Raw genomic sequence first — 27,127 nt, 5'->3', positions numbered from 1 at the left:
CACAGCTAATTTTGACCACAATGCAAAAGTAGTTGTTGTGCATGTCCTCTCAGTAAGATAGAAGGGGGTAACAGGAGTTCAGGCTTATTGTTGTGTTTCAAATACCAATGTAGAACAGTTTTAATCAACAACCTTTGTGAATATTTGCAGGATTTATTTTAACAGCCCGTAATCTTCATAGCACAATCTGTATATGGAGGTTCAACCTGAAGGCGAGTGTGAGTATAGTAACATGAGTCAGTCACATAAATACAGCAATCTGCCTTAATTCTATGGGCAGTTTCAAATAAAGGAAGTAGAAGAATACACAAACAGACAATATTTGCAGACTTTATTTTTTTTGCTGATTCATGGCAATATCTTCAGCACAAATGTTACATATCTGTCTTTACAATAATGATCAAGAAATGCTGCAGAACTAAATGTAAATTTACCAGAGATTACAAGTGTATCAAATACATTCTACATAAAATACCCTACACAATTTTGTCTAGGTTTTTGGTAGGTACAAAAAATTGCCATCAATGTAAACAAGTGAGTCATACAAATGCAGACTGGGTCGGTCTCATTAAATTTTGCAAATAAGCACTAAATCCCTTTTATTGATGTGTTACAAAATGAAACTCGGTATGCATATGTTTAAAGGCCTAGATTTTGGCAGTTGGCCAAGGGATTTTTGTCTTCACCGGCACAGTTGGGGGCTAATGACCATCACAGTATGGCTCCAATAAACAAGGGTCATTGTTTATTGGAGAGTCAGTCTACCTGACAAGTGTATCTATTAGTGAGAAGGGGAAACAAAGTAATTCTATAATAATTGATAACTTTTAAAGTTAATAAAAAAAATTTTGACATTTCTATGTAAAGAAAAATATTTGTTGATCAAACAGAATAATAAAATAATCAGAAACTTATTTTCACAATAATGAGATAATCAGAAACTTAAAGAAACAAGCAAGTTTTTATTTTTTCAAATTCTGTCTGGAGAATTGTGATATTTCTGAAAAGTTTGACTTTCACTCATCTAAAGCTTGCAGAATACTGTAAATAACATTTGTCTAAATTGAAAACAGAATGTGAATTTCAAAGTTACAGAGCAAAGCATGAAAAAGGTCCCTTTTTGCAACCATACTGAAAATGAAAATTGAATATAGATGGAACACAATAACTTTATATTCAAATAATGTTGATAACATGAATACGTGAAAATCAATTTCCAAATCGAAATATATTGTTTGTCAGCACCAAGAACTCAGAAACTTTTCACTATACTTGTGTTTTATTATCATTATTATTTTCAATATTATTACTGTTATCTTTTATCATCCTATATGTAATATAATAATAATGATAACAATATCCTAATGATAATATAATAATAATAATAATGTTAATAATAATAATAATTATGATTATTCTATTATTATTATTATTATCATTATTATAACATTAAAGTAATAGTTATTATCATCTACATAATATCAAAATAATAATTATTATTATTATCATTCCATATTTACTGAAGAAAAAATAATTTCTTTCAACCCCACTGCACACATCTTCATGGTCTAGTTGGGGTCCCTGCTGTGCTAATTGCCCTCTAATCAGTTGCTATTACATAATCGCTGATAAGCAGCAGATAAGATGGGAGTTGTATATTGGATTTGGGGGGGGGGGGGGGGTACACTTATATAGTAGTGAATCTAGGCCTTTAAGCAAAACAATTCAAGCGACATTTTTTTACTTCAGTTGCATAATGTACAACTGGAAAACTGTTCTTGTAAGCATGGAAAAGACTGTAAGGAACTTGTACACTATCACTTAGACACTTAGACGTGTGCTTAGTGCGAATGTGCGAGTTTGAAAACTTGTATAGAAACATTTTTACTATGCAGTTATGTCAAACAGATAAAATAGTAAAACATAATTTCTGGGCTAGTAAGTTCTTCATAGACTAACAACTTCTGAAACATAGCAAAACAAATAACATAAAAGTGAATCTCCAAAGCAATTTTATTCCTGATAAAGGGCAGAAAAGCTACAATTCACAAAGAGTGAATGGCATGTCAAATATACCTACCAAAAATCAAGACAAATTTACATTCTGAGTAAGATGTCAAAAACTGCTTTTTTGCAATCATAACAAACTTTGCAAGATTTTGAACAAAAAATATTGAATGAACTACAACAGAAGTATACTGAACTTACAGCTCTGCTAAAGAACATTTCATTTTGAACTTGCATAATACTTCACAATATAAAAATCCTAGAATTTTCTATTCAGAGGTAACAATGTTCAACAATGTTCAACTAGTATCAATAATAAATAGTCCGACAAAATACAATCAGAAGTGTAATTATAACAGTGACTAGCATGGAGCTTGATAATGTATGCTTCTTTCCATAATTTGTAATAACATAAAACAAACAAGAATTTTAATTAAATGAAGTTGAATGTGGGATGAAAATACAACCTTTATTAAGAAATTACATGTAATAAGTATAAATAACTGGAGCTGATTTTAAACTCACAGGTAACACACATAACATTTTGTTTCAGTTTGTTCCAAGACTGACAGGTTTGTACACAATATCTGAGCCAGAATTTTTTGCTCCTTTTTTAGGGCGTTAACAATTTTATTTACTGTTAGAGGGTTTTAACACATCTGACATGTCAAAAATATAGCATCACTATAGGAGAGATCGTGTTTGTATACAAATTCTATTTTTAGAACTGATAAGACAGTGATCGGGTGGGCAGAAGCCGACCATCCATGTTTTTTGGAAACAGTGATGTTTTTCTAACGGTCTAAACTTTCTTAAAACACAAATTACATAAATAATTTTTTGATCAATGGAAAGGTTATAAAACAAGCAATTTATTGATTACTTTTAATTGTTATTTCGAAATAAAATGGATTAATTATGAACGCTTAACTTACACTGTTTTTCTAAAGGTTGTGAAAATCACTACGCCGCTTTTAAAATTATATGTCATTTAAAACGGTTATTCATTGAAAAAGATATTTGGATACAAAAATATGAAGATTGTTAGTATTTCAAATCTTTTTGAATTTTAAAAGTCCATAAATGAGCAAAAAAGTTATTAAGAATTAAAAATTCTGATTCAATACGCAAACGGTGTTAAAATCATTTGTTTTGCCAACCACCAGATAAACAGATGTTAACGCGTGACGTCACGGCGATCTCTCCTATTATATTGTCTAGAAAATTCTTAAATGTATGTTAAGGGAATTTCCACTAGAGCAATCACTAAATGTGATTAACACCCCCAGATGCTGCTCTGGTAATAGGAAGGTAAATACTCTACATATTAATGAGGTAAACAACTGACACTACCGGTACTTTTATGAAAATCCTTCAAGCTGTTTGGAAGATATGGAGCAGTCAAAAAAGAAAATCTATTTGACCTTTGACCTTTAAGCGTACCCTTGACCTTGAACTAAGTTCATGCATGTAATCTTGTCTAGTACGATGCTGAAATTGTGCAGTTATCTGAAAAGTTATCAAAAGGTTCTAGATAGGAATAATGCGTAAATAGACAACTGTGACTCTAATATAGCCCATGATATTTTGTATCTGGGGGTATAAAAATAAATGTTAGCACGCACAAAAATACCATATTTATATCAACAAGCATGCATTTCAAAAAGCTAATATAAAACCCACAAAGATCAATGTATTGTTAATGTGCAGACAATGCCAAAGTATACCTAATCATACCCATAACAACTTTCCAAATATTCCATGCATATTTACACAAGAAAAATCTTCCAAAAATATTTCTGACTTGCATAACTCATTATATACTAGTTAAACCATTGCATAAGCACAATGATCATCAACACCTAAGATGGTAATTATAATTTTATTCAAACCAAATAAAAACACCCTAATGCTATCAACTATAAAAGACCCAGATGAATATGATGAGACTACACAAAAACTACAGTGAAACCTGTATGTAAACATCCCTCTCAGGAGTGCCAGAAAGTTGCCCTTGTTTACAGACAGTCTATACAAATCAGGAATCATTGGTGGCCTTCAGCACAAGCTTGACTATATGGTACTCTTGAGATGCAACCTTATTAAGATAAATATGGTACTTTACTTGTGTGCCATTACAAAGTGTAAGTTGGTAGCTGTTCTGCGGCAAGCCTTGGCCAAAACTAAATGCTTTTTCAATTCAGTGAGACAAGAACTAACCCACAGTCATATCTTAAAACACGCATAAAATCCGAGATTACAAAACATGTACAACTAAAAACAGAACTATACATAAACACAATAGTTATTATCATTCTAAAAATAGATATACTGTAGAAATATAGATATATTCATGCATTCATAATACAGTGTTGTAAATCAGAGAAATGTTTTCTTCGAAAATCAAATGCTTATCCAATAGAACATTCCCTTTCTCACTATTCAAGTGAAAAATTCAACTAAAAATATCTTCATTTCTACTGTTCTGGAACTGATAAAAGGTGTACCAACCCAATATAAGGTTCAGCGATCAAATACAATTGTAAAACATGACTGTTTAAGATTAAAAGTTGCTTCTTTTTTCTACTTCAGTTTCGTAAAAATCCCCTCAATCTTCAACTGTTATTGCTTACACACAATAAACTCAAAAAATACTGAAAAATGCATATTTTAATGCATATATGTATATATATATAAATATTACATTAACACAGATTATTATATAACAAACAAAAACACACTAGCTTAACATAATAATAATGTATATATATATATATATATTAATATCTTATTGCTAAATTTGGATAAACAATGAAGTGTTTAAAACAACAAGTACTTTATAAACAATGTACAGGAATGTAATTTGAACTATTTATGCTGATTGAAAATTGAATATAAAATTATTCAAAAATATGATACATTTAATAGTACATTTTGTTATTGCAATCAAAACCAAGGCAACATGTTGGTGGGCTTTTCAGCAAATTTTGCAAGCCAAATTTTTAGAAAATGCATATACCATACACCCACAAATAAGAAATTCCCCCAAATAAATGCCTAATCCACTGTTTTTCAAGACATGACAAATTAAGATTTTTATCCCAAACATGCAACTTTTATCTGGCATGACATCATTTCTAAAAGAAATCTTCACTACAAAACTGTTTCAGCAGGCAAGACAAAACTGAATTTTACCCCAAATATTAATGTTAACTGACATGGTCCTGTTTTTTATTGAAATCTTTGCTATGTATAACCAGATATATACTTTCTTGTATTGTTTTCTTGGGTTTAAAGTTTAATAAACATAATTAGGGTTATACTGGTATTTTCCAGCTTTTAACAGTTATCATGCTGGACACGATTGGATTTGCCTTTGTGACCTGTGTAGATCATGGTCAGCCTGCACAGATGATCTGCACTGTTCGCCATTCAGTCAGTATCTTTTTGGTAGGCACCTCTTTTAACAGCTAATGGTATTGTCCAAATTGGAAGATGGACAAGTTCATTTTAGAAATTTAGCAGGGTAAGGGTTAATGATAAAAGGAAGACCAAAGGTGCTCCTCTGATCATTATTTCAGGTACCAGCATGTACCAACTGACCTTCCACATCCTAGCTTAATAAATGGCTTTCTTAAGAGAGAATTCAGCATACCTTGCAGGGTTTAAATCCCACAGTGGCAAGTGAAAAATAATTCAATGTCAGTAATATTAAGATATTAACCACTGAACAACGGAGGCCCCATTTTATACCTGTGTTCTTCTATTATGAAATACATGTACAAGTCCCCCCAACTTGAAAAAGGGCTGCTTATGCTTATTTGTGGAAATACAGTATAATTTGGTTAAATCATTTAAATCTTTTGAATAATATACTGCAAATCTTCCCTAAATATAAATCACATAATATTAATTTCTTTTGAAAATCAATAACAATTATTTTAACATCTAATAATATAATTTTTATAACTTTAATAACTTTTAACTAAATCTGCCTTGTACCTTACTTAACAAGAGGTTTTAAGTTTTGAAGGCACGGTGACTGAATTACATATCATTATATAAAGTGTCTTAAACTTGCATACATGTACAGTATCAGTGTATACACAATTCAAACACAGACATTTAACAATTTAGCGACTCCATAATTGCTTCTGGACTGATATGTCAAACCATTTAGCTTTATGCTTTCCATTGCAAAGTGTAAGAAAAAACAGCACTTTCTGAAACTTAAATTCGTAAGTTCAATTTTTGGCACTGAGGATGCTGGTAACAGTCTCGTTTTATGTTACTTTAATTAGTGAAATAGTAGCACAAAATTATACTCATTTCTCTATACTGGCAGAAAACTTAGTTTCATTCATATTTACATTTGCAAAAAATACCATAAGTGACAAGCAAGCCTTCCCCCTAGTTTGGAGATGAAGGGTAGGAGGAAATTGAACCAGTTTCCTCCAAGGGGGAATCAGGCACTGGTGGGAGGCTTTATCTATTGAAATTTTGTGATCATGGTTTCAGTACCTTAAAAATGAAATAGATGTCAAATTCAAACAAACTTTACAGCAACTAGTCTTAACCTAATTGTCTTTGGACAGTCAAAAATTGTGCGCTGATATTTACGTTAACAATTTCATTTTATGGTCTCCTTCCACACCCCACCTCAAAGGAATTTTAAACAAACTCTTCTGAAGGGGAAACAGGGAAAACATCAACTCAAATCCCTGCAGAGTTAAACAAAAGCACTGCCTACAAGTGCCATCGCTCGGCTGCAAGTGCTGGTCAGTATGTAAGAAAATAGTCATAGTTCAGAATTTCAAAGTACAAAAAGGGCCATAATTCTGACAACATGCAGGTTACAGTTATGGTTCTTGGCCTACATAGTCATCTAATGATGATAAAAAAGGGTGCAAAGTTTAAAAGCTGTAGCTCTTATTGTTTTTGAGAAAAGGTGGACCTTAACAAAAAAAATTAACCAAGAAACTCACATTTTCTAAGTCTGTAACTTTGACAAATGCATATCAGAGTTATGGTTCTCGGTTTACTAAGTCACCTAATGATGACAAACAAGTGCGCAAAGTTTCAAAGCTGTAGCTCTTATGGTTTTTCCTAAATAAAAATTTTAACGGATGCTGACGATCAGTTGACAACAATACCTCGTAGATTTTTTTCAAAAATCAGACAAGCTAAAAAGGTAGGTATAGCCAAATCTTTCATGTTACAATTTTGGTTATTGTAATTTGACTTGTACAGGGCATCACAAAATCAACAAATAATTTGAAATTTTAGGTGACATTCTTGGCAAAATGCTGTGTATGAATTGTGTTTACATCTTTCATACAATTCCTATACATTTTATCAATCAATAAATCAAGTTCATCGTAAATCTTTTTTCTTACAATGACCTACTTTGCGTATATTGACCAATGCAGAACATTAATTTCCAAAAAAATAAATAATCACACAAAATCTATTTACAAATTTACAAAATAATTCTATACAGTAACATATTATAGTCTTCCGCATCAAACACAACATAAAATAATAAATACAAGCCTAGTATAACTTCACTCTAAATGAAAACAAAACAAGAAAACCTTCATGCATGAATACTTAAAATTTTGTAACAATTTCACAAGAAACAAAATGAAAGAAACAAAGAGTATAAATCAAGTCGTGAAAAGCTGTCTTTGAACAGAATCTCAAAATGGACAGATTAAAAATTGTTGGTAAAAATCTCAAAATGGGAGAAAAACTGTGGAAAACTACCATGACAACAGATTTTTTACCACTGTGCTATGTTCTGAACACAATATTTATTAAAAAACGAACTGAACGAGATTTCCCTCAAATAAATGAAATTCAGCTGTAAAAAATGAGACAGTATAATTAAAGTAGACTCTAGAATTAATCAATGAAATCTGTGTTTAATTAACAGTATTAAGTAGATCCTGCTCAATTTTGACCAATGTAATGAATATATTTCAGTGGTGACAGTGCTAATTGAACAACCTTTGCAAATTGAATATTATGACAGAAAAAGACATTCTTTACTTGTAATAAAAACTGTTAAGCTGACTGACAACTATACATCATCGAAAAGTACTTTTAAAGGAGTTTTATGTATTTTCAATGAATATTTTTCTCCAGACCACATAAAGTCCAGAATAAATTGTTTCCACTATTTCTCGATGGCTATATAGCAGAAATTATGCTCACTGTAAACTGTTATAAAAGCTGTCTATAATGGTTGCTTACTGGTGTATACTGGATTGTTTAAGACTCCAAATATCATTGCTTTCTTACAACTTTCGTTTTTTTCTATTTCCTTTTTAAATTTATTCTTTTTGAAAAGAACTTGCTGATGGAGTTTTAGGTGAAATACAAGCATATTTTTTAAAATTTTAGAACTTTTTCATGTTTTTGATGTTTATAGCCATTTTCATGGCCTAGCATCAAACTACAGATGTTTCTAAGGTCTGTAAGAACCAACCCTGGTTAGAGCAATAGAAGTGCGTAAGTTGCTTTGTTGACCTATCAGAGTTAGACAAGCCAAAATGTCCTAGTACTACTCTGCTTGTTCCAGGTGTACCAACAGCAGTACATGAACCATTAATTTACCTAGGGATTTTACTGGCTAAACTGTCAAACACGAGAGGAAAGTAACCACAGTCAATGGCTGGACAATCAAAGTAGGCTTTAGCATGTTTTCACGAAGAAACAAAATGCAACTGTTCTCATATATCACTATAAAATTTCACCATGTTACTCTAACACAAAAAGACAATTATACCAGACTGACCAGTAACTGACTTAAATACTACAGCAATGAGTTATGTAACTAGTCTCCAAGTTTTAGAAATTTTTCACTGAACAAACAGGTTTGTAAAGCAAAAGTACCAAAAGAACAGGAATAACTTTAGTGACAACTGGCTCTCTTATCATTACGAAGAACTGTTGTGACAGACCCTGATCAAGAAAACAATCATATCAATCAAGATTTTTAAAGATTTTTGAGAAACACAATATCAAACCAAGTATGGTAAAACTCCAAGATAATGTACTGCAGTTCTTATTTATATTGCTACGAAATCTGTTGCTCTATGTGATCCATTTTTGATGCTTTCCCTTTTTAATCCAGTCTTAAAAGCTGGCAATGAATTTCTCAAAAATAGCGTTTTATAATAGTCATTGATGATTTTTAAGAAGAGTGTCAACAACCAAAACGCTCACTTGATGAAGCACTATGGCATTTCCTTTGTGCAGTTAAGCAGAACTGTTTGAGCAACCTTCAAAAACATCTGAGGGTGATACTGGTAAGTTTCGAGTCTTGTAAAAAATAACTTCCAAGGTTTTTAAAAAATATAAATATTTTGCACCCTCTATGTGTTCTGGGGAAAACAATGTCTAACGTAGTAACAGTTCAAAATGAGGATGTTTCCAAGTTTATAAAAGTACATAATCTCCACAGCACCAATCAGATGTAAAAGGTGTGATTGATAGCACTCTGACTGAGAAAAAATGTTAGTGACGGAATTCGGATGTGAAGGAGCGAGTGAAAGAGCTGGTTGCTTTGGATAACCTATGAACAGTGACGCAAAGGATGGTTGACAGACAGAGGTCGAAAGGCCAAAGGCAACATGGTACAGACCTATTAAGAAATAAACAGGACAGGTCGTAGTCACAGATTTGAGCAAGGCTGAGAATAATGAATGCAAGATGAAGGTTGCAGTATGAAAACGTCCATATAGCAGTCAGACCTCAGGAGTGGCATGACATGACACAACAGAGTACATTTGGTTTGTTCTATCCAGATTTTATTAAACGAAGATGCTTAAAACATTGCAATTTTCTGAGTACCTTCTGTTATGTGGAGTAAATTCATTTGAACAACTCTTTTTGTTTGACTGACAGAGTTCAACAGTATTCAACAGTATCTTAGATATATAATGGCAATTTGCCAATGCTCCTGGATTCTGTACCAGTACTGGCTAGGTCTCAACAAGTAACTGACAAATTCTCCACATGCCTCAGATGTGGAAGATCAATAGCTTTAGACACTCAGTCTTCTATCAAACAATCACAGAGTACATAAACGCCATGCCCAGGGACTCAACTCATGACCCCTAGTTCTTATGCTCTACCTACTGTGCTAACCAGGCTGGTTACGTTTCAGACAGCTTCAAGAAAGGATATTACAGACCATATTTGGAAAAACACATAAATTTAACTCTTTCAGAAAAGATGTTTTAAGCACATTTTTGATGCAAGGCCCCATTATATGCGTCTACATCAGTAATTCATCTAGAGCAGTTTGCTCAAGTGAGCTAGAACAATCCAGTATTAAATGATTATAAATTTTTCATAAAATATTTCCCATCAATGAACTGGCAGTCAATTTCAACTAATGACAAAACATTGTTCCAGGTGTATAAGATGATGAAAGAAAATGTCTTTACTCAAAGTCTATACAATTTTTTGAAGTTCATCTGTTGCAATGCAAAGTGTTCTTAATCAGTGACATCACAGTTTTGAATTTGAAAATAATTTCTTGACCTTTGACCTTACGAACTTCACTCAGTTACAAGTAAAATGTAAAGTACTGGTACCTCATAGGGCAAAATATTTTCCTACTGCATTAAGTGTATGTACACAGATTTTTATCCTGATAAAAATCTTATGTTTTTATAGTTTCGTTGTAATAAAAAGAAATTAATTTCATCATCTGATATGATAAAACTTGAAGATTTAAAGTTCTCAATGTCACTATAAAATAAAACAGATCTGCAGACTGGTGGTAGGGATAAAAAAATATTTGAAAACACATTCCATGATAAAATTGAAAATAATGACGAGAGTGGGGTGGGAAACGACTATCATTGTGACAGGTAATAATCTGGATGTTCGCCGTCCTTTTCAAATCGCTTAGCTTCCTCCTGCATAGATTCTTTTATCTTTAAAATTGCTGCACTCTCGCCCCCTTCCTGTAAAATGAAGACAACAATATTCATGAAACGTACAGTATGTACGTTTTAAAACTGTGAAGTGCGTTTCACATTAACTTGCTGTGCAAAATTCCCAAAAGTAACTAATAAAAGACTTCTTTTCAAATTGGCATACTGTATACTGAATTCTGATCTTTATTTTTTTAAATCAGCCTGAATCAATCAGGAATTTACAATCCAGTTCCAGTAACAAAATGATTATTTCCTCAGAACAAAAAGTGGTCTGCCAAAATAAAATTGCATGCTTCGCAAGAATAACAAAACTGAAAGCCAATCAAGTCATGGACCTTAGATAACCCAAGTGTTTTTTCCCCAACAAGGCATACTAAAAATTCAACCAAAGCACTACGCATGTTTGTAAAACGCACTGTAACTGAAAAGTACATGTCAAAGAAGGGGTAGAACATGCTTGTCAAAGGTCAAGTTTTCTACGCATTTACAAGAAATCGTTTTCGATAAAATGAAAATTAAAAAACTATAAATCACCACATGAGCCAAAAAACGCACACCTGAACAACTAGGTAATAAAACGGCATAAAAAATAATTGCGGCACTAGTTTTTAAGTTACAACATTGCATTGCATACAACTAAACTTGAAATTGGTGCTATATTAGCTATGGCAACTATATAATTACAACACTGCTTCTCCTTTAATTCTTCACCATTACGTATTACTGGTCTCACACTTTTAAAGCCACCTTAATGGCAGCAAGTCATCAAACTGCTATTCCAAAATAAGTGTTGTTTTTTTCTCAAAACAGTTGTGAACAAGGGACTGACACTAAAGGAATGGGCTTTTAACATTGGTCAAAATTGGCGGCTAAAGAACTTAGAAGGCTACAAAACATGAAAAAGCCATGCAATACATGTAATATACTTCCAGAAAATGACGCACGTCACAAAAATGAAATTCATACAAAGCATTTATCAACAGCTCATAGATGTTTTCATACAACGTTGTTTTTTTTAAATAACATAAGGATCAAGGCATGAGTGTGTATTGTGAACATAACAATTTTTAGCTCAAATTTATTCTGACAAAGCCTGGTTAAAAAAAAACTATTTTATAACAAAAATGACATCATTTACTGCTTTTTATAATCTGCATACTGCATTTAACAAATAAAATGAAAAAAATATTTTTACATTTCTTTAACTCCTCTTTTCTTTTTTTCTTGTCACTGTATTCCATATCAGAGCCCCCAGATGAAAAGGTAGGTCCATTCTTTTCTATATAATTTTCTTTTCTCTTCTCACATGCAAGTCTTCTTCTGTAACAATGTCCTCCTTAAAACTATCCTCTTCTTTGCATCAATCTACATGACTTTTTAAGTTGCTGTGAAAACTCACCGGATCTGCGCAATTTATTCTTTGCATCAATCTACATGACTTTTTAAGTTGCTGTGAAAACTCGACGGATCTGCGCAATTTATTCTTTGCATCAATCTATATGACTTTATAAGTTGCTGTGAAAACTCGACGGATCTGCACAATTTATCTTGTATCAATGATCGTTTGGCTTATATACTTGATTAATAGTGGTAGTATTTAATGTAAAGTAATTTTATCTTCTACTAAATGAATATTAGGCACATAATGTTTCTATTCTTTAATTATTTTACTATCATGGGACAAGAAAATCCTGTACTATTCATATTTATCTCCCTCCCAATCTTAAAAACTGTCTTCCGAGCCCATGGTACCTCCGGACAATGTCTATAATCTTAGTGTACATTCAAATCAACTTGGTTCAAATGCTAACAAGAGCACGTAGAACACGAAATGCCCCCCTTGATGCATTCAGTAACTGCACAAGGAACATAAATTACTTGGTCACTGTGAATTGTATGTTTGATGTACTGATCTAAAATCAATAAGTATGGGTCATTTACCAATCAGTGACCTCTGTATCAAATGTGATCTTACACCAAAGCATTCTCTAGTTATTTGGCAAAAAAAGTTTTACTGTTCTGGGTCAATGTGTCCTTGATATTTCACCTACTGACCTCAAAATCAAAAGGGGTCATCAGCTGGTCATGATCAACCTCCCTATTAAGTTTCATGATCCTAGGCCCTGGCATTCTCAAGTTATCATCCAGAAACGGTTTAACTGTTCTGGGTCACTGCAACCTTGACCTTTGACCTAATGACCTCAAAATCAATAGGGGTCATCTGCTGGTCATGATCAACCTCCCTATTAAGTTTCGTGATCCTATGCCCAAATGTTCTCAAGTCATCGTACGGAAAGTTTTACTGTTTCGGGTCACTGTGACCTTGACCTTTGACCTACTGATCTCAAAATCAATTGGGGTCATCTGCTGGTCATGTTCAACCTTCCTATTAAGTTTCGTGATCCTAGGCCAAAGTGTTCTCCAGTTATCGTCCAGAAATGGTTTAACTGTTCTGGGTCACTATGACCTTGACCTTTGACCTACTGATCTCAAAATCAATAGGGGTCACCCGCTGGTCATGATCAACCTCCCTATCAACTTTCATGATCCTAGGACCAAGCCTTCTTGAGTTATCAACCGGAAGCCGACTGGCCTACGGACCAACCGTCTGACATCTGCAAAACAATATACCCCTCCTTCTTTGAAGGGGGGCATAATAATATATCTAGATGTTTTAGTTCACTTACAGTTGTCAACATTTTGTTACAGAATATTTAAACCCTCCCTCCATACACAGATCTATCTTATTTCAGACTTCATATTGATTTCAAATATACATTTATTGCCACTTTTCGTCAAATCTGAAATTCCAAACCACTCTTTTACTATGTATGACACCTGCCACTTTCCAAAAACAGGTAACTCCAGATGTTACCGAGGTACCAGCTAACATATAAAAACTTAACCAAAATGTGCTTAGTCCAAAATGGGGCATAATTTTGTAAAAATGCAAAATAGAGTTACAGAACCTGCTCATTGCATGTAAAGTGGCTACTGAGATACCAGCCTACAAACAAAAACTTAACCAAATTGGGATGCGGACGCAGATGCAGGTATATAGATGCAAATACTGATGAATGGGTGAGTGCGAAAGCTCTACGTATTCTTAAGAGTAGAGCTCAAAATTACTGGAACATTTTCATTACTTAAATATGAAGGATTTTTTCCGCCATGATAACTATACATTTTGTCCATGATAACTAGACTGTATTATAAGCAGGTGGGTATTATATGCCCCAGCGTTCAGCCAAAAATCCTGGGATATTTTTTAAATATTTTTGTCAATTTTGAGGAAGGCTCTATCCAGTTAAGATGACTTCTAACGCTCTAGACCTCTCAACTATGGAGGACAATTTTCTTATCGGAAACAAACTTAGTAGCAGCTTAAATTTTGTAAAAGCAACCAAATCCAAAGTGGCAGACAAACATTTCTCCGAGACTGAATATTGTATAATATGCACTCTTGGTTTGTGGGTAGTCTCAATGTAAAAAGTATTGTGCATTATACGTACAGTAGTAAACACGGTATTCATAATTTCAGCAAAAAAATGTTTTTTTTTTTCTCTGGGATACCATCAAAACAGATAGGTACTGTTCAGCAGGAAAATAACATTCTAAGTCTGTAGAAATATCAAATGTCCTAACTAAATTATATATATGTACAGGTATGACTTTACACCTGGCTAAACACATCAGATGTTTGTTCTTAAAATGTGCATATGTAAGTTTTATTTACAAATTTTATAGGGCAGGCACAGAGGTATAATTGTATGCCCAGCGAACCATACATAGGAGCATAGACATCTAAATGACATACTTGTATTTTTGTCATACCATCTGACATTCAAGAAAGAATTGCAGCAGCTACATAAAGCAATTGCAGGGCTTAAATATGTAGCTCATTCTCAATGTAGAGTACTGCACAGATTTCAGGCAAAAAAGAGTTAAGACTGGAAAACTGAAAGAGTTATTGTGCAATTGTAGACAGAGACGTGAAAAGAAAGGGTTAAAGCTTTTTCCTTAACTAACGCACCAAGAAAGGCAGAATTATTTTTTTCTATACAGAAATAAGTCCCACCGCTCTTGTAAGAACAATGAATATATCAGAGATGCAAGCTGTTTTAAGTTTGCTTCCAAGATTATACTTTTTCAATCATTTTCTAAAACTACAAAATAAGTTATTTAGTGGTTTTGAAAATAAAAACTGTGAAATCAACTAAATTTGTACAGCTAAACCAAACAACTATTTCCTGTGGATATGTATTCACAAATTTTAATGTTTGATAAAAGAACAAAAAATGGAAACTTTACGTAAAAAGTAGTTCTTAGGGGTTTAATTTTATGGACTAATACAACCTTGAAATTTATTAACATTAATCTCAACAAATATAAATGATTTCACAGCGATTATTTTTCCTAATGCAAAATAAGCTGCCTGCATTAAATGCTTGAGTGAAATAAAACTTTGTTTTTAAATCTGTAGAGGCAAAACCAGCATCTCTGATCTTTAGAAATAGTTTTAAAATGTAAGAAGTTACATCATACAGCCCAATTATAATCTGAACATAAACCATGAAAAGTTAAACTTTTCCCACATTTTTTTTTATTTACCCCACGTATGATATATCAACGTTAAGCCAGCAATATATCATTGCCATCCAGTTCCAAGTCAATATTATTTGAAGACTGGATATATATGATCTACGAAATGAAATATATAAGTAATGTTAGATAATACAACAGAAAGTCTATTCATCTTTATGGTAAAATTTCTCTATTTCCTTAGAATTTTACTTTCACAGAATTCTAGATCTTTTGCAGAACAAATTTTATTTGACTGATAATCAGGTGTGTATTTTTGGCCCATGTGGCTTTTCTTATTATCAATATAGTGTTTTCTTTCACATAATTATGCGTCTTTTTTTTATCTACATGAAATGCATGCGAAGACCAGTTTCTTTATATGGATTTGCAATGCAAGAACAACATGAAAACCTTTCATTATACTAAAAAGGAGAAACTTTTGCTACTGTTATCAAGTTAATATCTAAACTTTTTTTCACTTTAAATTTTGAAGTCACTGTGGGCCAAAGTCAGTTAAAACACTGAATCTAATCTAAATGTCTTGGGTAATTATATACAAAGAGTGGCAAATTTCTACTTTAAGCTATCAAAACAGAGCTCAAGATAAAATTTAGTAATGGAGTTAGTCAGAACAACATCTAATACTTACATTATCTGGATAGCCACCTAAATTCGGATATCCACCCATATCTGGCCCCGGCCCATTCCCATTTTGTGGTATATCGTCTCGTGGTGTGCCTGGACCATTCGCGGGAGAATTTTTCATGCCATCCATATCACCTGCAGACAAACATTGCTGTTATGTAGCGCAAGTGAGTCGCATGACAGATAGGCAGCATTTAACAAGAAGAACTATATGAATGATTTTGCAAAGTTTTTTATCTTTAAGACAAAATAAGCTCCTCATGTCATGTAGATAGATTTTCACCAGAAAAGTATTAAAATGTCATAAAAGCAGCAGTTAAGCGATAAAGCAGGAGGTTACAAACTATAAATAGCCAACAACAACAACTAAAGTTTGTGTTTAAGCATGTCTGTGTGATATCCAAGCTCCGTGCTGACAAACAAGCTAAAAGAGTCTCTTTCTTTTTAAAACGAAAGAAAAACATATTTTGAAAACATTAATTTGTATGTTTGACTGTGTTTAACACTGTGTTTCAGCAGCACTTTAGGTTTACAACTGCTGTCTGCCAACATAAATGATGTTCTTAGATTCTTCACTAGAACTTACTTTTCCTCTGCAAGAAGTAAGCAAGTATCACACAATGAATAAGAGATGGAATATGAATGTCTTTGACAGTAAAATTATTTAAGACAGCATACAATGCACCACAGAGACAAGTGTCTGAAAAAATTATTAAATGACGGGCTGTGAATCTATACAGAGTTTCAATCTATCAGGAAACAAGGTTTAATTCAATACATTTTGTCCTGTTTGATAAAATCAAGTGTTATCTTACCATTCATAACTGGAGGCATACCATCTGGCCCCATGCCCATTGCGCCCTCACCTCCCCCTGGCCCCATACCCGGAAACTGAAATATAGTAAATTAACATGTCACTAACTGCTCTGCACCATGAAATAATTTATATGAGCCGCGTCATGAGAAAACCAACATAGTGGCTTTGCGACCAGCATGGATCCTGACCAGCCTGCGCATCCGCGCAGTCTGGTCAGGATCCATGATGTTCCCTTTCAAAGCCTATTGGAATTAGAGAAACTGTAAGCGAACAGCATAGATTCTGGATCAATGCTGGTCGCAAAGCCACTATGTTGGTTTTCCAATGGCACGGCTCATATCTGTGGGAAACAAAATCTCAACAAACAAATAAAATTTCAATTCATTTTGTATTCAAAATTTGATAACAAATTCATATCCCATGAAATAGTTGTCTTGGCCTACATCACAAATGTTCATTCCCACAAAATTAAATAATTTCACAGACACTTATAACAAGTTTCTTTATTCCTTTTTAAACCTTAACATATTGTTTTGTTTTAAAAAGTATTCTCAAGGAAACTGAGCTCAAAAACACATACTGAAATTTGTCTTCCCTCACCAAACACTTCAACCACCCCCTACCCACTTCTGTACAGCATTCATGCAATTTTGTTAGTTGAATCTTGTTTAGTTTGGTTTTAAGTCACACCAACACATTTTAGGTAATATGTCCACTTCCAGCTTTTAATGATAAACATCCGAGATGCTAGGCCAGATTTATTTCAGGCACAGTCAGATTCCCCCCACACCTAGTAACTGGAAGCCTATCAGCAAAACCACTCTTTTATGGAGTTAAAATTTACTTGCCGCCTTATCTAAAGCCATTAATTTTTATATGCTATAAGATGACTTACCCCAGGAGGCATCCCAGGTATTGAGCCCTGGCCTGGTTTCATCATACCATACATTCCATCACCTGAGCTTGTTGAATCTGCAATCATAATTGACATGCAACATAAATCAACTCATAAATACTTGCTATAAATTTCTCATTTAAGGACCATACAAGGTGGCGCTTTAACTCCCCTTCCATCAAATTTTCGTTATGAAATTTCAAAATACATACATCAGAATGTTTCAGACTCATCAGACATATCTTTGTAACTTACTGACAACTCACTCATATAAAAAGGTGGGGGAACTGTGAATCAAATTTTATGAATAATTTTTAATTCATCCTGTGCTCTACTGACATAACAAGGCTGCCTCACAAACAGTATGAAGACAGTAAATTCTGTTCTCAAATGTGTGACAAAGCATTCCTAACAAAACAAAGTTTTCCTCCTATAGGCATGAGATGTGAATATTTTCTGTAAAACACTGTATCAAAAACAGTTGAAACTTCACATCTCGAACTTGCTTATCTCAAAACTCTGGCTATCTCAAAAACATTTTCTTGTCCCATCCCGAAAACATACGCACAAAATATCATTTTAAGTCAAATTTTGTTATCTGGAAGTAAAACAATCGGTCCCTTGGAGTTCAAGATACCGAGTTTCAACTGTATATATACATCACATCACACATACAGCACTTGTGCTTAACATCAGGTTATTGCAACTACGTATAACCACAATACAGGATGTAGAAACCCCAAAACAATTAAAATATACACAGTTTATACACTATGTACTGATAGCAAGGGAAGCAACTCTAACACTCTTGTTGAGCAAGGTAAGCAAGAAAGCACCTTTGATATGGGAGAATATGGACAAGGATAATAACTGATTTTATTCAACACACTTACTGGAAGGTGACAATTAAACATACAATCATTATACAAGATCTAATAATTTTCTGTAAAATATGTTAAACAGCATAAATTACAAGGTGAAATAAAGTCTAAAATTTGACTTAGTCAAAAATACCAAGTACTATACCGTCTTATATAAGTAAAATATTGATTGGTGACAGGCAAAATGTTTGAGTTTTCTCAGGTTCTGAGCAACTCAAATACTAGCCAATATAAGGATAACAGCCAGCACCATATGAACAGCATTAGAGAGTTTGAGGTGCTCAAGCAAGCTGTGTTGCACTATATGCTAAACAGACTGCAAAATATACACCTCTATAATTAGTAGAGATGGGAATGAATATTTGAAAATCGGTCGAATATTCGAATATGAAAATCAAATTCGAATATTCGTAAATTATTGTATATTTCTTTTTCAAAATAAGTATCAGTGATTTTGGGCAATATGAGCATGCTAATTCTACAGAATAAAACCATGTCATGTTTGTTTATCGCATATCAAAAGATGTCCAATTAACAAGAAAATAGCAATGCATAATTGGCAGGGGCCATCCTTACGGAATAACAGTTTGCAACAGGTGTCAATGTGTCAGATGCATGTCAAAAGATGTCAAATTAACAAGAAAATTGCAATGCATAGGTCAATGCAATGTATTAGGCGTAAATGTGATATCGTTTTATCTTTTGTTCATTTTTATTGGTGCCTGTTTTATGCAACAAGTTGTAGATTTTTTTCCCCCAAAAACAATACCAAACTTGTAGATATTGCCGATCTTTTCACAATATTATCTACGACGTTTCAGACAATCCGCAGAATCGGTTTTCATCCGCAATCGGCCGTATTCAAATTAAATTTTGAAGTACTTTATAATAAAATCAAGAAACAGCATATGATTGATGCATAAGTTCATGTTGAAGGAAATTTAAGTCTGCCTTACTTGCTTTTTACACAACGATTTTTACACGCCGATTGAAAACTTTCAAAATGGCGGCAGTAATACAACAGCGCATCACGTGTTTAAATGGGTCGACCTGCTTTTTTTTAAGATGAAATTGCAACGGTCTAAATTATAATCGTTCTGACTTTTTGTATCATTCTGAAGCTAAAACACTGAGTTAGTTAAATATGTTCATGATTATACTGACAGAATCGTGAAATAAAACGCTAGGATCGGCGGGTTTTGCTGGGTAGGATCGGGTTAACGGAAACAAACATTTTTTGGCCTTATTACCTACCATGATCCACGTTTTAAACAAATGAATACGTTGGGTATATGCTAATCACTTAATAAGAATTTAAAACTTTCATTAAAACAAACCGAATATTCGAATATATTCGAATATGGCAAACCGAATATTCGAATATTGATTTCAGTATTCGTTCCCATCCCTAATAATTAGCAACATATTATTTTCTATTATACAACTTCATAACAACTTGTGTTTAACATAATCTCATACTGAATTAATTCCCTTTATTTGAAAAGAAGAATGTGGATATAAAATAATCATCTAGCTAGAAGCACAACATAGAGAGATAAGCAAGCAATAAAAGTTTGAAGCTTACATGTACCTTGAGGACTAGGCATAATGGGGGTACCTGGGGGACCTTGGGGAACCTGAAACATAACATATTACACTTAACATAAATAATAAATAAATCATATTAGTTACACACACATGATAACTTGATAAGCATGACACACTGAAGACCAAATATTATAAGATTCTTTCACTGGTTGCAGGTGCAGATGGGAATTTCCAGTCTCAAGGGTAACTGTTTAGGCCGTTACAAGGCCCCAGCCGAGTGATCGCATAAACAGTTAACCGAGAGCCGGATATTCCCATCTGCACCTACAGCCAGTGATAGAATCTTTTTCTTGCATACCATTCAACAAAGAAGAGTAAAAAATAAATTTAAACAAATGATTTTCTTATAGCACTTTCTTCTTATAGTAGTGTATTAACAAAGCGCGGGAAATTTACGCCCGTAAACAGGAAGTACTTCATGACTTTACAGAGACGAAAACACCGTAAGAGTTCCGGTTTTGTTTTATCATCTGCAATGAAACGTTATGTTATTCCCTTAAAATAACATTTTTTGAATCGAGAAATATATTATAAAGAACAAAGAGGAACTATCAAGGTATTTAATATTTATCCCGTTTTACGAAAAACATTATCATTACTACAAACATCTTCTGAACATATGTAGTTCGTTATACGTCATTTACAGCAGGAGTCTTTCCAGCACCGGTGAAATCACCAGAAATCCCCGTCTGGTATGCAAGAGGTACAGTTCTTACAGATTATGCATTTTCAACATCTGTAATTTACAATCAGACAGGAGATGCCAGTACTTCTCAATACTGTTGAGTAACAGTTCGTATCAGTTGCGTAACCTCATCTGTATATCAGTACAAATGCAATATGTAAGAAACGGAGTTGTTCTGGTCAGTATTTAACCAAAATACCTTATCATATAATTTCAAGTATAATTTTCACTCCCAGATAATGACAAGATCATAATGTCTAAAGACTTTAATTTCAAATTTTATATAAATGACTTTTTAAGAAATGCTAAAATCAAAGCTACCTTCAATACCCACATATAATATGCACCCATGTGTAATATGCATCCCCAAATTTAGCCCTAAATCCTTTTGGTTAATTCTGAAGATAAAATTTACAATGACACTGATATTTTTTTTTACCTCTGCAGCAGAGAGCGTAATTGTGTTTACTTTACTATCACTTTTAATCTTGAAAATAAAACAAATAAAATATTGCTGTCTTTGTTTTTAATTCAACTATTTTCATATTAAAATAAATGGAAAGCAATCGTTTTCATTATCTCAGTGGCATTTTCTTTCAAAATGACATGAGCTTCACAATTCACCCTGGTAACAGAAGTTTGATCAAAACCAGTAATTTACAGCAATAGCCTAGGTGTGAAACCTCAAGTCAGTTTCGTTTACCAGTTAAATCTTGGTTAAAAATAATACTTGATCGTCAATTATTATCATATTTTGTATTCCTTTCTTCAAAATACTACTAAATTTCATAAAATTCATCTTTTTTAACAAGAAGAAACCACCATTATTATGACAGCAACTTAGTTATTACTCTAGACAGTTTTTAGCATGGAGAGTAGTTTCCCTTTACTGGAATGGGGAAAAAATTTTGTTTTGCCGTTGGAAAATCCTCTAAACCTTAGAAAAATATGCCCCAATTGGTCTCAGGAATAAAAACTGCATTATACATGGATATTTAGGGTAATCTATTATTCTTAAATATGCAGGTTAATTTGCTGTTTTCTAGTCCAGTATTTCTACCTAAATGGCAACTGGTACTTACTGATGATGATGACGATGATGATGGGGGCCACGCTCTGCTTCCTCCCCCAGGTCTGAAAGATAACCAGTTATAATAAGATTTACAGTGAAATTTATGTTACTATGGCAATCAATCAGAAATCATATGTAACTTAGGTTACAAGGTTACCAAGTATTCCTCTGATAATATAATACAGAATATACACATAACCCACAGGTTCTGACCCATTCAGTAACATTTTAGTAGAAAATCAAAATGCTTCTGAGGCTACTCTGTAACTCAACCTAAGCTTTCTACTTCTACAAATATCAACCAATCAATTAGAACTGACTGTTATCAGTCTATTTTGATGCAGTTTTCTGTTTGTAATGTTGGCTAAGGTTATAAAGTATATGGTAATTTTCAAGGATTAGTAGTGGTGGGAGACACCATGTTCAACTCAAGGCATTACTTCAGGCTCTGGCAGCCACCCATGTAGAACAACTAGCTCTCCCAAAACACAATTACGTGGCATCCACATGTAACTTTGACCCAGGCATGGCTTGAACCCTCAAAGTAGGGGACAAGGAATTTGTAAGGAAATGGTTGAGAGAACCTTCTTGATGCAGTTGACATTATTGAAGACATATTAATGTTTTACATTTTCGAACATAAACTACAAATGACTTTTTACTTACAATGACATAGGAGGCATTCCGCCAGGTCCAGGACCACCCGGACTCATACTGTTGGGTGGTGGACCTCGTATACCTGCTGGCCCATAACTTGGTCCCATTGAATCATATACCTGAAACAGAAATTCATATTCTCTTACTCATTTCACATCAACCCAACTTTTGTGAAAAGCAAACTTTACCTTAAAGTTAACCAATTTGCAAAGATTCATAAGTAGTGCATGTTGCTTAGCAAAGTTTAAAGATACATCAAGAGTTATGCTGTAAATGCTACTTTTCAGAATTAAAACTGAAAGAAGTTTTCAAAGAGCTTTTCACCTGACAAAGCTTAAGGATATAATGGGGAGGGGCAGGTGAATAGAAATCAGCCGCCTCAGTCTGCACAAAGCCCTGCTCTAACTTGAAACACAATATTATTATTTTTCCTTTGCAACCATTGCAGACCAAGATAATAGTGGATGAAGATCACAGCTGCCTTTATATGCATTATTTAAGGTAGAGAAAGGTACTTGGGTAGAACCAATGACCTTTTACAAATTACCTGGATGGCTTGCTCAAATGAAGGCCCAGAAAATGTTTAAATCTACCTAAATTGAATGATGGACCAGTCCATTAAAGAAATTCAGTGGGATAAAGGTTAAAGAAAGAACTTACAGCTGGATTTATAGGACTAACTGGATTCATAGGACCGGACATTCTACTTCCTGGATGACTCATTCTCTGCATAGGACCCATTCCTGGATGACCTGCATATCAAAAAGAACACTGTATCATAGCTTTTTTTTTTTTTTTTTTTCATAACTGAAAGTTTATGTGTAGTCAACCCTATCCTAAAGACCACAGATGAACTAAAGCCACTACTTTAAAACTATTTGTAATGCAACTTTTTTCTCCGTGACAATTTGATAAAAGACATTGTGTCTGAAATCATTCGTCCTCCACCTCTGATTCATGTGGGAAAGTTGGCAGTTACTTGCGGAGAACAGATTTGTACTGGCACAGAATCAAGGAACACTGATTAGGTTAACTGCCTGCCGTTACGTAACTGAAAACTGTTGGAAAAACGGTGTTAAACCTAAAACAAACAAAACCTACCAGAAATTTAATTAGATATGATGAGAAATAACTGCAACATGAGCTTGCTGAGAATCATTAGCATGATGTCTATACCCCACGATGCCAATGCTGGGGATATTGCAACAGCTACATGGTGATTTTTACCATGGGGAGCTAAAAATATTTCACCAAGTGAACAGCATAGGCAATATTTTCACAAGTGGCAAGGATCTGTAAGATCTATGTTCCAGAGTGGAATAATTTTAGAACTTACATGTAAAGCAACAAAATTTTCTTTTAATTGTGCGTATTTTCATTCAATGGTTGTAACAAAATTTTACTTAATTTCTAGTTTTGTTCCAAATTTTTCATTGTGAAATGACCAGACATTTCCAATGTTATATTTAACAATTTAAACATGTAAAAAAAACTCCGTACCTGGCCTGGGTTCCATACTGTTAGGCATAGGCATCTGACCAGCAGCACTGCCTGGGGGACCCTGTAGGGGGGAAAACAATCATAATCAATCATCAAAATATCTTAAATAAAGACCTTCGTTTGTTTCATTACATTCAAAATTTGACAAAGTACCTTCTCCCCGAGTCCTGGCTGCCATCACCACGAAACCATTGACATGACATGGTAGTTTATAATTCTATGATTTCAAGAGCAAAATAGAATTTTCTAAGACTGAACTTTTATAACTGCTATGATTTTGCTTACATTATAGTCATTTGATAAATATAACTGATTTTTCCCTGGCAATATACTGTGAAATCATCTAATTTTGTAGGCAATAAACTTCACAGTTTGGGTAAAAAACAGCTATTAAATGTGAAAGTCACATCTGATGATAAAATGAATGGAAATTCTACTTATTTGTTGGAATTCATTTCTGTGGATTGATGCTTCAGCCTGTTAGAATTAATTAAAATTTGCTACATATGATTTCTAAAGTAATGCAAGCATCAATCAGACTGTATGTTACGAATAGCTTAAGGAATTTTTTTGTGAACTTTTTTGAACCCGCCAACCTTTACATTCCACAGATAAAAGCCAGCAACTAAAGCATACTAAAATAAAACGTTACTCACATTAAACTGATCAGGAGGCATGCGTATCCCACCCGGCCCTCGTGGACCTCCGGGGTATCGAGGAGACATAAAGGGCTGCAACAAAAAGGAATAGATATATAGCATATTATGTCCCTTACAAACCACTTTCTTCTTGCTAGTTGACAATAGGAATACAAAATTTGTTTATCCAGGTGGGAAATTTTTCAAATATCCAAGAACAGTTGAGTCCAATCGAACTTCAGTAAATTCTGAACTTTACAATTTGACAATGTATGGGAAAGATAAATTCTTGTTTTCAACAAGTTTGAGAAAAAGTTTTAAAACATGTGCTTAATAAGTTATTATTTGTTGTGGATTAACTTCAATTCTGACAACTGGTGTTAGCTATGTTACAGATAAATCATAAATTGCCATAGCCCTATTTTATCAGGATGATCCAGAAGTAATGTCACTGCATACATAGAGTATCAAGTCATTGCTGTATTATTATAAAAATTATATAAAGTTGTATGCTAATTTAGTTCTGATTACATGGGTAAATATTAACTTCTAATAATTTAAGATTGTTTCGTTTTAGATCATAGAAGTGCCAAGTAGTAACCTCTGACCCCATTTTGTGAAAACAATTTTTCATAAGCAGGAAAAACAATCGGACGATCACTACAACATACTAGCTTGTAATTCTTATGCATGTCAAGTAACATTTTTATGTTGTCTGTCGTTACAATTTTGGTGACATCATCACTGCTTGTTGCTCCTTAGGGAGAAAAATATCTATTTCTGATGTCAGTAACGTCAGCAGCTGGCAATGTTAGCTGTTACCATTGTTATCTTGACAAACATGCAATATATCTTGATGATATTTCAAAAATTATTGACAACAGGTCAAGGTATGAGGGTATGAAATCTGTTTTCTTTTTATTATATATGCTTTTGTGGCACCAGTGAGATTACTTCTTGATCATCTCTCTTACATGTACCATGAAGCACAAAGTGGCAAAATGGTGCCCCAAACTTGATCACTTTTACTTAAAAACATGATGAACAAGTTTTATTTCTTCTGTCATTGTCGGACTGCATGGCTGTGCAGGCTAATTGTGATCTGCACTGGTTGTGGGAGAGGAGCCAACAATGTCTGATGGTTGTTTGCATTGATCTCTATTCAGCCAGTACCTTTTTATGTAAACACCCCTTAGAACAGTTAATATGGTACTCTGCTCAAGATTGGAGAATGACAGGTTCATTATAGAAATTTAGCTGTTTTTATAAAAAAAAAAAATTAATAAGAGGTAGTATGTAGAGTTATGATATTTTATCAAGTTTAAGTAGTTCCATATTAAACATTGTTAATGTAGTCTTTGCAAAAGCCATAGAGCTTGTATGTTATTATATTTATGTGATTTGTGGAATAAAATACATGCCCTCAAAAAAAAAAAAAAAGTTTTATTTTTTCAGAAGAAGTAAGAATATTGCATTTCACCTCAGAACTTCCTCATAACAGATAAATGTGTATGTTTTACAGGTTACTACATCACTAAACAAGAGCTAAGAGAAGTGACCAATGCCCTGGAAAAGGAGTACCCATGCCAAAAATTTTGTATGGAGGTGCAGACTTGACTAATATGAGTGTATGTCAAAATCCCCTTGATCAAAATCCCCTCCACTGAAAAATGACTGGGAGTTACAAAATCCCCTTCATACTTTTGCAGGGGGTATCATAATCCCCTCTGTGATTTTCATTATAGATATATAGATATCAGTGCCCCAAATTAAATTATGTTTGCTAAAGGCATTGTATTTACGTGCTTTATGTAATAGACTTTTAAACTGTGTATAGTTGTATTTGAACTTGATGAAATAAGTAAAAATCACAGAGGGGATTATGATACCCCCTGCAAAAGTATGAAGGGGATTTTGTAACACCCTGTCATTTTTCAGTGGAGGGGATTTTGATCAAGGGGATTTTGATTGTCTCCCGACTAATATCGCTTGTTACCTGTTTGAAATTTATTGAAATTCTGATGCTGATCTGAAGGCTTGCTTCTTTAATGAAGATACTTACAGGAAAGAAACCTGGTGGCATCCCTGGACCTCCAGGCATGCCATCTTGATTCGGCATCTGACCTATAGGACTAGGAGCTGATGGATTCTGAAATAATAAAATAATACTCATCGTTAAAATTT

The 27,127-nt window shown here is 33.6% G+C and overlaps 1 protein-coding gene across 7 annotated transcripts in view; it reads right to left on the bottom strand.

Annotated features, from left to right (window-relative positions):
- LOC123525476 (single-stranded DNA-binding protein 3-like) overlaps positions 1–27,127 on the bottom strand; it is a 77,608-nt gene that overhangs the window by 11,672 nt on the left and 38,809 nt on the right. For 2 of the 7 annotated variants that reach the window (XM_045304545.2, XM_045304548.2), the window contains 11 exons: positions 27,006–27,092; positions 24,962–25,036; positions 24,306–24,366; positions 23,466–23,557; positions 22,815–22,924; positions 22,159–22,210; positions 20,369–20,420; positions 17,903–17,979; positions 17,006–17,081; positions 16,195–16,325; positions 315–10,988 (listed from right to left, as the gene is read on the bottom strand). In XM_045304545.2, coding sequence (XP_045160480.1) covers positions 10,881–10,988; positions 16,195–16,325; positions 17,006–17,081; positions 17,903–17,979; positions 20,369–20,420; positions 22,159–22,210; positions 22,815–22,924; positions 23,466–23,557; positions 24,306–24,366; positions 24,962–25,036; positions 27,006–27,092 — 921 coding nt within the window. In that variant the 3' untranslated portion in view covers positions 315–10,880. Of the gene's footprint in view, positions 1–314; positions 10,989–15,572; positions 15,663–16,194; positions 16,326–17,005; positions 17,082–17,902; positions 17,980–20,368; positions 20,421–22,158; positions 22,211–22,814; positions 22,925–23,465; positions 23,558–24,305; positions 24,367–24,961; positions 25,037–27,005; positions 27,093–27,127 lie in introns of those variants that run through there. The other 5 variants (XM_045304550.2, XM_045304549.2, XM_045304547.2 and 2 more) reach the window with 4 other exon arrangements.

The sequence above is a fragment of the Mercenaria mercenaria genome, chromosome 3 (assembly GCF_021730395.1).
Source record: "Mercenaria mercenaria strain notata chromosome 3, MADL_Memer_1, whole genome shotgun sequence".
Classification (NCBI taxonomy): domain Eukaryota; kingdom Metazoa; phylum Mollusca; class Bivalvia; order Venerida; family Veneridae; genus Mercenaria; species Mercenaria mercenaria.
Note: the sequence above shows the minus strand (reverse complement) of the source record. Positions and strands in the feature narration are given on the sequence as shown.